Source organism: Cannabis sativa, chromosome 7 (genome assembly GCF_029168945.1).
Source record: "Cannabis sativa cultivar Pink pepper isolate KNU-18-1 chromosome 7, ASM2916894v1, whole genome shotgun sequence".
In the NCBI taxonomy this organism is placed as follows: domain Eukaryota; kingdom Viridiplantae; phylum Streptophyta; class Magnoliopsida; order Rosales; family Cannabaceae; genus Cannabis; species Cannabis sativa.
In genome coordinates, this window is record NC_083607.1 from 36,432,454 (window position 1) to 36,448,135 (window position 15,682).

Below are 15,682 nucleotides of genomic sequence, written 5' to 3' on the forward strand. Positions count from 1 at the left end.
AACTCTCATACATCAGAAACATGGTGGCAGTCCTTCTGGGCTTTAAAATTGCCTTCTAAAATTCGAATTTTTTCTTGGCGTGCTTTCCATGAAGCTCTACCTACTGCTGCAACTCTGCAACATCGACACATTTCAGCATCTCCTCAATGTCCTCTATGTCAGCTAAGTTTGGAGACCATTAACCATGCACTTTTCTGTTGGAATTAATTTTGGCAGGATCTTAGATCTACTCACAAGTATGTTCATTTAACAACCTAAATATGAACTTCTAAAACGATAAACAAAACACATAAAAGTTAAGAATAACTTACAGTGATGGCAGCGGAATTAAGTTTCTCCTTCCACTCAGATCTCTAACCCTTGATTCCTGTCTGTAGCAGAGTATAATCAAGATCTGAGCCCGAATGTCTTTCAGTTGGATGTGATCCTTCACAGTCTTCCAAACTATGATTGAGGTACTGAATGATGTGTGTGGGCACTTCTCTCTCACAAGGAATCTCGAAATTTTCTCTCTATTTCTCTCTTGATTTCGTGTGATACAAAGGCATTCAAAGACATACCAAGAGTAGAGAGAGGGGGCGGCTTTATATAGGAAAAGGGAAGAGCTCAACTTTCCAAATAAGCAGTTTCCTCTTTTACTGTGTAATTGATTGACTGCCTCATTTAGTGTGATCCACCACTTTCCTATTATTGCTAGGCTTTGATTAGCAATTACATGGCAATTAAAATTGAAAATAATAATTGAGAAACATGCAAAGAGGTGGCCGGCCAAGGTGTGATATGGGCCTCACTTGGATTTTGCAGTTTCCTCAATTTTATTTCTATTTCTCCAAAAATGCCATTTTTCCAATTCTAACCATTTAAATGCCAAAACTAATTATTTAATAACTAAAATAGATTATTGAATAATATGTTCATTTAAAATAATTATTAATTAGACATGTAAAGTCTCTCAATTAATAATTAAACCTAGAAACCCTTTTATTTACAATTTCATCCTTAAACTGTGAGAATTCACAAATTAGACATAGTCTAACTTTTAGAATTATAATTGATTAATTATAAATCAATTATAGATTCTTACAAACAGTATAGTCTCAACTAGAATGGGGACCATGGATCTATATTGCTGAGCTTCCAATAAGTTGAACCGATTTACCAAGTAAATCCCTAACTTATTAATTCCTTGTTGAATCCACTCTTAGAACTTGGAATTGCACTCTCAGACTTATATAGAGCATATTATATGTTTCACGATATTCATATGCTATCTCATTTAACCATTGTTATAATCTTAATGCGATTAAAAGATCCTCTATATAGATGATTTACATCGAGATGGAACAAATTTACCGTTTACACCCCTCAATGTATTTTGCCCCTTAAAACACTTAGTTACCTGTAAATGATGTTTTAGTGATCAAATACATAGTCACTGAAACAAGAGCTCATCCCTTTACTTCTATTTAACTAAGCTCGAAGGGAATCATCACTTGACTTCTATACACCAGTAGAAGCTATAGATTCCATATTTATGTTCAGCACTCCCACTCAGTTATGCTATCATGTTCCCAAAATATACATATCACCCTGAACCAAAAGTAGGCTTAACTAATAAATCAAAGAACATGAATAGCACTCCTGAGATTGAGCCTGAGCATATCAGGATTTAGATTCTCTTAATCTAAGATCAACTTCTGATATTGACTTGGAAAGATACAATTGCAAGTTTATAATATCTTATCTAAGTACAATATCGGTCCAGTCCAATGTATACTCCATACATTCGAAACTAGTATACTTTACCAATATTATGGAAAGAACATAACACTTACTCCAAGTGTAAGTATACTTTATCGCTGATTATCACATCAGTGTAAATCCAAAACACTGATGAACAGGGACTAAGTCTTTTGAATCATATAATCACAATCACATTCCACTTTATTCACAATACTGTAATTGTGAATGAATATATGTTCTGGATTTAACTGATTTTGTGCATATATTAAATATGTATATTAAACCATAAACATGTAACATACATGTAATCATAAATCACTTCAAAATTCTAAATTGATAACTAATCAGATTGTAATGGGTTTTATTTAGGGCACAAAACCTAACATTTTCTGGTGTACTCGTGCTAAACAAGTCTGGAAAAATTGAGATTCAGCAATCTATTGGCAATTGTCTAAGTCCTGCTCCTTCTCTGATTTTTTTAATCTATGTCTCCTCTCAACTTCAGACTGATAAGGTTGAACTCTTCATTACACTTCTTTGGTGCATTTGGACGGAAAGGAATGCAGAAACACATGCTAAAACTCCAAAGTCTGCATCTCGTATCTTGCAATTTGATTGCAACTATTTATCAGATTACAAGCAAGCTCAGACCAGAAATCATCAAACCCACCAGAGTGCCTCAGGATGTTCAAACTCTCGAGATACTGCTGCTGCAAAATGTTCACACTCTCAGATTATTGCTGCAACAACTAGTTCAAGCTCTCAGGTTTCAGTAACTTTGCAGCATAATTTGGTGCCTCCAACTAAGCCTAAATGGCTAGCTCCACCATCGGGTAGACTCAAATTGAATACAAATGTTGCTGTCAATGTTTCTTCTGGTGTGTTTGGACTTGGTGCTCTTCTTCGTAACTCTAATGGTGATGTTATTGCTGCAATGGCTAAACCAATGAAAGGGTGTGTTAAACCAGAAGAAATGGAAGCATTAGCTATGGCTTGGAGTCTCAAATTTCTGGTGTCTCTCAAACTCACTATTGATTTGATTGAGACTGATTCATTAATGGTTGTTAATGGATTAAAGTCTCAAACTAAAGGTCTATCAGCTTTTTATACTGTACTTAATGATGTTACTTTTCTGTTATCCAACTTTCCACGAGCACAGATCTCTTATGTTTATAGGTCTGCTAATAACGAAGCCCACTTGTTGGCTAAGTTTGCTCTTACGGTAGATTCAGATTGTATTTGGTTAGAGGAATTTTTGCCTCCTCTTTTGACTGTTATGTAATTTGGTTTTCAGATTAATATAATAGTCTTTTCAAAAAAATAAAATAATAATAATAAGGATAATTTTGGAAATATTAGAAAAGTGAAAATAAAAAATACAGAACAAAGGAAAACATCACTTTTGCTTAAAAATGAAGTTCACTATTAAAGAAAATAATAATATAGAAATAAAATATTACGTCGAAATTTAATTATTAAGAAATTCCATGATGATGCTTGCCTCTCTTTCTCATCTCACTTATAATAAGTCTTGATCGTGGAACAAACAGATCAAGTAGTTAGTTCCAATGACTCCGTCCAAGTCTACTCCCTCCTTCTCTCTCTCTCCCTTTCTCTCTCTCTCACATCTGTCGTTTCCTTTACGTCACAGTTAGACAGAGAAACTTAAACCTCTCTATAAGACAGAACAATGATCTCGAAATCATCTTCCAACTCAACCCTTCCCTCTCTCTCGTCTCTCCACCTGTTGACCGTTCCGAACTCTATTCACAGGCACGTTGCCGGATTAAAGAAAATCCCATTGCCCAGAAAAGAACAGGGAAAATAAGATTACATCATTTTCTATTCATTTTGAGAGATTACCATGATTGAAGCTGATTGCATGGCGGCTTCTTTCAGAAACCTCGTGCCTCTTCTTTCCTTGGTTTTACTAGTGGCAGTCGTTTCAGAAAACTATGTTCATGGCAGGTTTGTGGTGGAGACAGAGAATATCAAAGTCTTGTCTCCAGTGAATATGCGTTCTAAACACGATGGAGCAATTGGAAACTTTGGTGTTCCAGACTATGGTGGCTATATTGTTGGTTCTGTTGTTTATCCCCCTAAAGGGTCTTTTGGGTGTGACCCCTTTGAGGGTGATAAGCCCTTCAAGTCTCGTTCTCCACGCCCCTCCGTTGTTCTTCTTGATCGTGGAGGTAATTGCATATATATAATATAATATGTATATGTGCATTTTATGATTAATATTTTAAAATTCATTGCCTTTTGCTGACATGTGTTGGCTTTGTCAATAATGTTAGGATTAGGAAAATGATACAATCAAAACATTATTTTCTGTGGTCTTGCTTATTTGAAAAGATTTTGATTTAATTACGATCAGAACAGTTAATTAGTTGTTTTTTTTTTTCATTCCAAAATTAGAAACTTTTCTTCCTTTTATAGATTTGTTGATTAAGATATGGGTGCTCTGTTTCTGTCATGCTTTTGTATTTAATGGAGTGTTAAATCATGTTCAAATATTGGAAATGAGGATGGTCTACTTCTTTCCGTTATTGGTTTTTGACTTTATCCTCGTAATTAATGTTCGTTTAAATTAATACCGAACTCAATATATTTTGTATTTTGCCCTTTGTAGTCTGATACACTATGTGGTCAACACCAATCAAGTCTTCCATGTGTTTCAAATGACTGAAAATCTAAAATACCTTAAGAGTTAGAAGTTATCTTATTTAAAACACTCACAGATTTTCTATTTATGAATATTTTGTTGGACTACAATGTGGGTGGTAGAGTTCTTATATGGGTTAATACGTTAATTAATCGGTGTTCAATGATGATTAAGTGGAACATGAATGTTGTCTTTAAAATGACATAATGATGTTACCAGTTAGAGGATTTTTCTGATTTTCTTTTGGTGGCGTGCTAGGTTGCTTCTTTGCTTTAAAGGTATGGAATGCTCAACAGGCAGGAGCTGCAGCAGTTTTAGTGGCTGATGATAGGGAAGAGCCTCTAATAACTATGGATTCACCCGAGGAGAGCACCGATGCTGATGGGTATATTGAGAAGATCAACATTCCATCAGCTCTGATAGAGAAATCATTTGGGGATAGGCTGAAAGAGGGTTTGAAAAACAATGAGGATGTCGTGGTGAAATTGGATTGGAGAGAGTCAGTGCCCCACCCTGATGAGAGAGTTGAGTATGAGTTTTGGACAAACAGCAATGATGAGTGTGGTGCTCGTTGCGATGAACAAATGGATTTTGTTAAGAACTTTAAGGGTCATGCTCAAATTCTGGATAGGGGAGGTTACACAATGTTTACTCCACATTACATTACTTGGTTCTGCCCTCAGGCCTTCATTCTTAGCAGTCAATGCAAGTCTCAGTGCATAAACCATGGAAGATATTGTGCACCAGACCCAGAAAAGGATTTTGAAGAGGGGTATCAAGGGAAGGATGTGGTGATTGAAAACTTAAGGCAACTTTGTGTGCACAGAGTTGCCAATGAAAGCAGCCGTTCTTGGGTTTGGTGGGATTTCGTTACTGACTTTCATATCAGGTGCTCCATGAAACAGAAAAGATACAGCAAAGAATGTGCTGAGGATGTAATGCAAACTCTAGGTAAATGCTAAGGTTCAAGGTTCCTGTCTATCTTTTCTTTTTAATTGTATATAACTAGTAATTGGTTTAATCTTATTAATGCAGATTTACCTATTGAGAAGATTAAGAAATGTATGGGTGATCCCGAAGCTGATGTTGATAATGATGTGCTTAAAATTGAGCAAGCAGTCCAGGTCATATCTCAATACCTCTTCTAACTCATAACCATAGCCTGCCATCCTAATACCATTTTAAATGTGAACATGTTTAAAAGTAGAGATGTGCCAATAGATTTCCCTTGGTTATATAATTCAATTGAGTTAAACCATCAAGTACTTTTCATCTCACTCTCAGTTATGTAATGCTTATTATATTCAGGTTGGGCGAGGATCCCGTGGTGATGTTACCATCTTGCCAACAATGGTTATCAACAATGTTCAGTATCGAGGTATGTTACCAGTAAATCTATTCCATACCGTCTAGTGTTTATTACTTGACCTTCATCGCCATAACCTAACATCTAAACTTCAACTTTTACAATCTAATTTAATTTCATTGAACACCTGCCACTTTAAGCCTAAGCTTGAAATTTCAATGTCGTGTTGACTGACCCTCATGTCGGGTCATCCTCACCATTATAACTTCCTTCATATATTTTCATCTTCACTTCCTTATCTCTGTTTGAATAATTAATATTCATTAGCTTTATACCTTCTCACTGTTTATGACTTTTTCTCTTTACAAAATTTTCCAGTTTGGAATCTTTGTTTTACTCAATTTTCAATTCAACTGTCTCTAATACATATTTGCTGCCAAATTATAATATAATATGAGATGATTCTTAAGCTCTTGATTTATTTCCTTTGAAGGGAAACTGGAGAGGACATCTGTTCTAAAGGCTGTATGTGCTGGATTTAAGGAGGGAACTGAACCTCCAGTTTGTTTAAATGGAGGTTGATATATAATTTCGGGCATGCAATCTTTTTGTAGTGTCGTTTTTACATGCGGAAAATGTACTGATTCTTTTTTCTCTTGTTCATTTTCCTTTAATTTATTCAAACAGATCTTGAGACAAATGAGTGTCTTGAAAGGAATGGTGGCTGTTGGCGTAACAAGCACTCTAATATTACTGCATGCAAGGTAAAGATAAAGATTTGAAATTTATTGTTAGAATTAATTTTAAGCTGCATCTTCAATTATTTATTTGTTTTTGCTTTTTCATCATTTTCTTGGTTTGAAACTCTTTCAGGATACATTTAGGGGAAGAGTTTGTGAGTGCCCTGTTGTTAATGGCGTGCAGTATAAAGGTGACGGTTATACATCTTGCCATGGTAAGCCATTCATCACTACATTAAAATGCGGTGATTTTAGATAAGAATTAAACCTCTGTATGGTAAAAATTATTGATGTAGGATGAAGGGAGAATATTGAAGAGAATAAGGCAACATAAATAATAGATAGAAATTTTGAAATAGAAAAAAAAAAGGAATAGATAGAAATAGAAAAACCAGTATAGAAGAACAAGCAAATATTATAATTTAGAAAGATATGAATGCTCGACGATTTATATTTTCATTACCAAGCTATCTAAAATATGAAAATAACTTGGCCTTTTTTCAGACAAGAAAATAAGGAAATCTATAATAAAATAGTAATCACAAAATTACACGAACTTATTTCACATCAAGTATATGGACTAGCACACTATTAAAGCGGACTTCTATGACCATTTTCATTAATAGGGTCTACATGTACTAAAAAGCAATCATTTTTCTATTCAAGTCAGGTTTGATCAAAGCTACCAATTTATTTTCTGCATTTGAGCAAAGATGAAAGAAGATAATCTAATTCTTGAAAAACGTGTATTGAAACTTAATACCATAGTATTTTAGGTTAGAAATTGTTAAGTCCTTTCAGCAGAATCCATTTGCTTCATCTCAGAAATTGTTACAAGTCCTGTTGGGGTTATGTTTCTTAGAGTATAGTTGGGCTATTAAACATTCTCCCTAATCTTTTATGGTCTCTAAAGACAAGAAAAATAAAAGTTGAAAATAAAGATTTCGATGATTATCCTTGCTACCATTGTAAAGTGTCATTGTTTGAATGTTGTACTGGTGCAATGTATATAATTATATTATTAATTTTGTATGTGCTTCATGTTGCTTCTTTCATGACAGCTTTTGGCCCTGCAAGATGCACAGTGGACAATGGAGGGTGTTGGTCAGACACTAGGCATGGATTAACATTCTCAGCTTGTTCAGTTCAGTGAATTTTTTCCTTTTCCAACTTTTACGGATTTCTTATGTTTCATTATCTCTTCGTCTACCTGCCTTGACCTTTATAAGATACTTATAGGATCTTTTGGTTTCAGGACTCTGAGTTGTCTGGCTGCCACTGCCCACAGGGCTTCCGCGGGGACGGTCATAAATGCGAAGGTGACTATTTTCAGTATAATTATTACTAAAAAGTTTTTGGTTTCATGTGAACTTGATATAAGTGTCTTTAAAGGTTTTACGTATATATTTGTATGTTTTCTTTTACATCAGATATTGACGAATGCAAGGAACGCAGTGCTTGTCAGTGCAGTGGTTGTGGCTGTAAGAACACTTGGGGCGGGTACGAGTGCAAGTGTAAAGGAGACCTTCTGTATTTGAAGGAGCAAGATACTTGTATTGGTAAGATAAGTCATATTAATAAAGAGTTTATTGTCTTATTTATAATAAATTTTTGACAATCTCATATTCTTTCTTAAAATAACAATTTTCATCCTAGTTAGCTTATAGAAGTATGGTGGTAAGAGCAAAACTAAGTCTTTATTTCACAACTTGTTTTCATTATCAATTGTTCATAGCTCGTTAATGATTTGATTTGCTAGCTATGGATTTATGTAGACTATCGATTATGACTTCTTTGAATTCTACTATGAACAAGTCATCTTGAGGAAAAACTTGGTGACAATGGACTCTAGACTTTACATCACAGTCGTATTAAGTATTAGCTTTTGCTGATTTTTCTAGTAGAAGTTCTTGTAGAAAAATAAACTTATTAATTCTGCTCAAATACGATATGCAGAGAGACATGGATCGCGATTGGCATGGTTTGTCACTTTTGTGGTTCTTGCAGCTGTGGTTGGAGTTGGTCTTGCTGGTTATGTATTTTACAGATACAGGCTTCGGGTATGTCTAAATAATCTAAAAGCTTCATTTCACACCTGGGTTAATCTTGTAAGTCAATTAGAGTTGTTGAAACTCTTTTAACATTGTTTGCAGTCGTACATGGACTCGGAGATAATGGCTATCATGTCACAATACATGCCATTGGACAATCAGCATAGTAATCGCGTTCAGTCCATGGAAGCAGAACCATTACATCAAGGATCGGTATGAAACCAGAGAGGTAAAAAATAATAAATCTCTGCAAAGGAACATCCAAAGTGGAAGATAACAATACGGGTGTGCATATTGTGGCTTTGAAAATTTACAAACACTTGATAGCTACTGGCAAAGGGTTAACTCTGGTTCTTTATTTGCAGAACCGCTATAGAATTGTTCTCTTTTTTTTTTTTTTTTTTTTTTTTTTTTTTTTTATTTCCACTTGCTATTTGTAGATAAAATACTCAGACGTGTAAAGGATGTTTAAGAGACAAAGTAGGGACTTTCGTAAGTACCATTCCATTACAGAGCAAAAAATAACACGACGACGGTTGAGCGAATGTTATGGTATCTGACTGCCTTGAAAAAGATGCTTGGTTTCCAGCATAAAATTGAAGCCATAACTATTAACTATTGAAACACAACAAATGATTTTTTTTTTTTTAAAAAAAAAAATCACAACAATTGAATTTTATTTACACAAATCTCAATGCCAATTTAATTTATCAACATAGTGTTTATTTTGTATCATATATTTTTATGGATCCCTCGGTATTGATAAAACTAATAACTACTATTATTTTATAGAGATTTTTTCTATTATAGACCAAAAATAGATGAAATTTACATTTATGGCCCTAAAAAAGGAAATAAACAAAAGTGGAAACTAAAAAGTTGGTAATTACAAAAATACCGGCTGAGAAAACGGAAACCACCATTCTCAACCATTTTTCTTCCAAACAGCCGCAGCTTCTTCGTGACCCAGCGATCCAACCCCAACAACCCAATCTCAACCATTTTTCTTCCAAATCCAGCAAAATCAAAATCTAAAAAAATGTAGAACTCCTAGGAAACCAAATTTGAATCCCGAAAATCCAAAATCAAAAACGAAAAGGGAAAAAAAAAAAACCAGGAAACCTCCATTGATGTACAAAAAAAACTCAAAAACAACAATCATTGAACAAAGAAATCGCGATCAGAGGAGAAGAACCGAGTAGAAGGAGAGCTGGAAATCAAAGAAACTCACCCATGATTGAATCAGAAGGAGAATTGAAGGTAAACAAATTTTTTCATGAACGTGCAAAAAAAATTTTAGTGTAGATGAATAGAAATTTGATATTAATTGATGAAAACCGGATTAAATTGAAAAAATAATGAAATATTGATGAATCTGAGAAAAAAACAACAACGGTTTGCATGAAAATAAACATTAAGGCATATAAATAGTTGCTACAGTGTTTTATTCTGAAACTGTTGTTTACAAGTTGTTTTACAGTGGAATAATAGTTGTTTGGGATCTAGAAAGCTTGGAAAATATGAATCTACCGTTATTAATTGGTGATCGGTTTTGAAATAGTTGTTTGATAGTTGATTTAACCTATATAAATAGTCGGTCAGATGAAAGTGTTAGATGCATAAGTTATTGTTGGAAATAGTTGTTTATTGGTTGTTTTGACAGATTAAAATAGTTGTTTGCAACTACAAAAACTGAACCAAGTAAATAATTTACATTATTTCAGGAAACGGAACCATTACAAATATTGGTGCGGAAGCAATGGGCATTGGGATGACAACGAAACTATGTTGATTATGAATCAAGTGGAGAATTAATTTCGACCAAGTGCACTTTTGAGGAACTAATGAGAATAATGATGGAAGAACTCCAATGCAACCATGAATCAACACAACTACAACTGAAATATCAACTGAAGGAAGGAGGCCAACCACTACAAATCAAGGATGACAAAAGTCTGTTGTTCTACATAAAGCTATTAACGAAGGAGGTTGATTTCACAAGGTACCCATTGTGTGTGAACAAAACCAGTAACACGGCACCACCTAACCAAACAATGGTGTGGAACAATATGATCATGGAATCGTATGAGAACAACGCAGCACAGGAAGACTTGCAGCAACCTGGAAACAACACGGCAACAACTTCCAAGCAACAACTATCTGCGCAGACGATGGGATCTGGTGAAGTTGATGCATTTTTCCTAGAAACGATAAAGTGTCATCGAATCAACCATACAACAACCGAGACAACAACGAGAGAAAAACTACGGCGGTAGATGAAGATTTTGACTTCACCAGACTATGCAAAGCTTGTGGCCGAGAAATGGTACAGCAACTAGAAAACAACCGGGGAAGAAGAAGAGGAAGTGGACAACACGAAATGATGATCATCAATGACAAACGACATGAAACAATAGAGAAGGGGCAAATTTACAAGGACAAAGAAACATTGATAAGTACACTATGCTACTTTGCAATCAAGAAGACATTTCAATACAAAGTAGTGAAATCTTGCACAAAAGAATACAACATAGTGTGTTTGGACACAAAGCGCAAATGGAGTTTAAAGGCTACAAAAAATGGAAACACGAAACATTCATAATAAGGAGCTACGAAGAAGAACACACATGTGCGATTACAATAAGATTTGGAGATCAACGACAAGCTACATCAAAGTTGATAGCAGACTTTGTAAAACCAAAATTCTTGAACACGAAAACAAAGTGCGGCCACTGAGACATAAAGACGAAATGAAAGACAAATACGGAATAAAGATGAAGTACATGAAAGCATGGCGTAATAAAGAGCGAGCACAAACCCGGCTACATGGAAATGCTAAAGAGTCGTACAATCTCTTGCCTAGATACCTGTACATGCTACAGAAAACAAATCCGAGTAAAAAAAAATTTAAAAATTTTACTTTGATAATATTTGTGGAAAAACAGTTGTTTTTGAGTTGTTATTTCGTTGAGTACATGTTGTTTGAAACAATCCTGTTTGATTAAAATTCAGGAACATTAATAGACATAGAGAAAGATGATGATGACGAGTTTCAAATATGCATTTGTTGCATTGAATGCTGCTATAAAAGGTTGGCCAAACTGCAAACCAATCATCGTGGTAGACGGTACATTCCTAAAGGCCGCGTATGGAGGCACGTTGCTCATCGCCAACACACAAGATGCGTAATCTAAAATTTTTCCACTAGCATACCGCATAGTTGATTACGAGAACGATAAATCGTGGGAGTGGTTCTTAAAAAAAATAAGAGAAGCATTCGGGGTTCGAGAATGTCAATGCCTAATATCGGACGGACATGAAAGCATCATCAAAGCAACTAGGAAAGTGTTCCCCGAAATAACACATGGCTACCGCATCTTCCACCTCTTGTCGAACCTCAAAACAAAATTCAAGAAAAATGCAAAGCATTTCGTAGTGCCATTCTTTGCGGTACAAAAGCTTACACGAAATGGAGTTTGAATTCCATATGAGGGAGCTAGACAACTTGGATAAGCGCATAAGACCGTACTCGGAGAAAATTGGCCATGAAAAATGGTCAAGGTATCATTCGAGAAAACAACGGTGAAAACTAATAAGGAGGATAAAATTAATGATATGTTCACCTATTTATAGCGTTGTATTTGCGTTGTTTTTGCGTTGCGTTTGAGTTTTTTTCCAAAAGTAGAACTATGACGTAAGCGTCCAAATTGTAGGTACTCTACCATGACATCAAACATAGCCGAGGCACCGAACTCGGCAAATTTAGCAAAGAAGGGAAACACCAGCGACAACATTAATGGAGTGCTTGAGGGCACAAATGCAAGAGTGGACATACAATAATAGAAAGGATGCACAAAAATGCACAACAAGGCTGACACCATCATCTGAGAAAAAACTCATAGGGAACTATGTACGGATCATTGCGACTAACGGTAAGTTCGGATTATCGTTCGCATAAAGTAAAATTAAAACGATTGTGTTTGCATAGTTTTTTGGTTGTTTTAAAGTTGGTTTAAAACTTGCGAGTGAAACCAAAGAAACCGAGAACTTGTTTGAGGTGATAGATGAAGACGTAACAAGAATAGTAAACTTGAAGGAGAAGACGTGCACATGCAATAGATTTCAAAAAGATGAAATGCCATGTAACCATGCAGTCGCCGTCATGAAGGACTTGAACATAAACACATACAACTACTGTGCACAATACTACACATCAAAAGCATGGCTGCAAACATATGAAGAAACAGTATACCCGAGTTGGAAACGTAAGAGAATGGGAACTTCCGCATTTTTTTGAAGAAATCATAGTGTTGCCTCCAAAGGAGAGAATCAAGTCTGGAAGGCCGAGGAAAAGAAGAATGGCAGCAGCTTGGGAAACAAAGAAACAAAACAAGTGTGGCAAGTGTGGACAAAAGGGACATAACAAAAAGACACACGAGAAGAATTACGGCATAGAAGTGGAAACAACTACACATCAACCAAAAAACAACTATATTAAAACATTTAGAAAACACATACTGCATATTACGATTGGTTGTTACATACATTTTTTTATTGTGATTTTTTATGTGGAGAGATATTGATAATAGGGAATTGGTATTATTATCATTAATATACAAAAGAACATCAAATATTATAGATAACTAATTAAATGAGTGGAAGAAGGTTGAAATTAATAAGAAGGAAAAATAAACTACATAAAGTGATTACAAATGCAATTTAGTTGTTTATCAGATGGTTGTAATAAGGTTGTTAATAGTATCTTGTCATGAGTAAGAGTAAATATAAAGATTAAAAATCCAAAAATATGAACAAATTAAAAACCAATTCCAATTAAGAAAAAAACATGATAGAAACAACAACTTGTCTATGATTATGAACATAATCTGGTAATAGAAAAAACAAAAGCTACATAAAAAAAAAGTAGTATTTCCAACAACAACCAATAGATAACTAAGACAAATTCTTCTTTGGACCCTTTGGAGGAGCCTCATCTTCACTATCAATAAATTCCACTTCTTTCATGCGAGCATACTTATAGAACAACACGACAAGCCTATCACGGTGTTTCTCAACATCAAATATGGGAGGAATCGGTTTCATATCAATAAAGTATTCGGCGAACGATGCAACGAAACAACCACGATCCGCAAAACAACCAAAAAACAACAGTAGAAAAACTTAGAAAAGGAAAATAACATTACAAATTTTAAAAACATTTGAAAATAAAAAATAAAAACAACTTACTTAGAGGTTTGTTGAGGCAAACCATCAACCTTAACAACTTCGAAAGGGTCTAAACAAATCGGTTTGTTTTCCTTTTTGAACTCATCAAACAAAGCAAAAAAGTGGGGCAACAACACCGCAAATGGCTGACAAGCTTTGATAGCAGCACTATCTTTCATAGCAGTCGACAAGGAGTTGTACATGTACACACGCCTTTCCTCAATATTCAATCGACCAAGAATCCAATGTGATTCAGTCTCCATATGGATGATAAAGAAAACATGATCGCACAAATGCCAAGGGGAACCACATAACATTTTTCTACCTCTTATATAATCAGCAATGGCATGCTGGGCAGTTATCAAAGAAAGATTTTTTTTTCTGTGCAATAAATTTTTCATACAAAGCATGAATGGTTTTGAAGAATAAGCAATCGGTGGTTGTGAACTTAACCTTTGGCTCCTTTGCATACTTTCCTTTTTTACGTAGATAGTAAAAAATGATGTCCGAATCTTGAACAATAAAAAATGATAAATGTTGGAAAATCAGAAAATGAATTATATTTCAACAACTAAAAAACAACCAACAAACAACATGAATAAAACTATAGACTGAAATTTTTGAAAAAAATCAAAAGAAAAAATAAATTAACTTACAGAATTAGTCAAACATTGGCCAGGATATGCAAGCTTGTGGAACCACATCTTGGTTGCAACATCTTCCACGCCAAAACGAAAAGGGGGAACAATCTTATCCTTACCCTTCAAGTAAACCTTCTCCTTATCATGCCTAACATTTTTAAAAAAAAAAAGTGAAACATAAATAGTAAAGTAAAAAACAAAAAATACAAAAACACAACAAAGGTGCTGAAAATAAACACTTACGGATCTTTCTTCGATCGGCGTCCTTCACCAAGCCACAAGTCAAAATCAATCTCGTCTTTATGTTCTACATCTTCACCAATCTTATCATCGAGAGGACACAACCCAGCCACATACTTAACAACTCCATAACCAGAACCATCTTTAGAACTAGAAATGGAAGAGTCATACTCCATAAACGGAGACGTCAGCGCTATGGGTTTCTTAGATTTCCTCTTGTCAACAAGAGGAGTTTCTTCAACGGGAATTGGGTCATCTTCAAGTTCAATGTTAGAATCAACATTGAGACCTGTTGCACCCATCTAATATATTTTTTCCACAAAAATGAAAGAAAATAGACAGTGTTAAACACAAAAAGTATGAAGAAACTAAAAAACAACCAAAAAAAAAAAAAAATATACCTCAAAACAAACAAGACGACGATCCGTAACCTCAACATTTTCAGAAACTGAAATCTGTTTACAAGGATCACCACCAATTCCATCTGAAGACATCTGTTTATATATGGTATTAAAAAGGAATTAGAGCATGGTTAAAAAATAACAACCTTTACACAACCAAAAAACAACACAAAAGCAACATTACCATAAGCTCAACTGCTTTTACCCCGGACTGAACAGTAGCCTCAACATCTATTTGAGTAGGGCCGTCATTGAAATCAACGAAATTCTTGATACAGAAAATAAAGGAAAAAGAAAATGGAAAAAAGTGAAGTTATTTTTTGTGAAATACTTGAACAACTAAAAAAAACTACATCACAAAATAAAAACAACAAGTAAAATAATAAGACCAACAATAAATTCCGAACAACAAAATCTACAAACACGACCATATAAATAACATAATAAATACAAATAAATAGTACGAAAATAGTTGCAAATTTACGAAAAATAAAACATAACAAGAGACATAACAATAACATAGAATTACAAGAGCACTACCTAAAACGGACTTACAACAAAATAAACCACACAAAGTAACTAAAACCTAGTTACATTGTCTACTTATCTACCTTCTCCTCACTATCAGTGGCATCATCATCACTTGCCATTATCATTTTTTTCTTTTGA

General features: G+C 34.6%; 2 protein-coding genes across 3 annotated transcripts; one reads left to right on the forward strand and one right to left on the reverse strand.

Moving 5' to 3' along the window:
• The first annotated feature begins 3,026 nt into the window (after positions 1 to 3,026).
• LOC115697734 (vacuolar-sorting receptor 7) lies at positions 3,027 to 9,060 on the forward strand. The gene is made up of 12 exons (XM_030624848.2): positions 3,027 to 3,935; positions 4,667 to 5,359; positions 5,444 to 5,532; positions 5,717 to 5,786; positions 6,208 to 6,291; positions 6,402 to 6,478; positions 6,588 to 6,669; positions 7,516 to 7,598; positions 7,710 to 7,773; positions 7,885 to 8,013; positions 8,411 to 8,514; positions 8,608 to 9,060. The coding sequence occupies exons 1-12, from the start codon at positions 3,608 to 3,610 to the stop codon at positions 8,722 to 8,724; spliced, it is 1,920 nt and encodes a 639-aa protein (XP_030480708.1). The 5' UTR covers positions 3,027 to 3,607; the 3' UTR covers positions 8,725 to 9,060.
• A 5,304-nt stretch (positions 9,061 to 14,364) lies between these two features.
• On the reverse strand, positions 14,365 to 15,417 carry LOC115696603 (uncharacterized). Of its 2 annotated transcripts, XM_061118817.1 has the most exons (4): positions 15,198 to 15,417; positions 15,014 to 15,106; positions 14,616 to 14,914; positions 14,365 to 14,520 (listed from the first exon to the last, which is right to left on the reverse strand). In XM_061118817.1, exons 1-4 carry the CDS (start codon positions 15,198 to 15,200, stop codon positions 14,379 to 14,381), a joined length of 537 nt encoding a protein of 178 aa, XP_060974800.1. In that variant the 5' UTR covers positions 15,201 to 15,417; the 3' UTR covers positions 14,365 to 14,378. The 2 variants fall into 2 exon arrangements, with proteins under 2 accessions (XP_060974800.1, XP_060974801.1); XM_061118818.1 differs by having other exon boundaries at positions 15,014 to 15,417.
• Between the last annotated feature and the right edge of the window lie 265 nt (positions 15,418 to 15,682).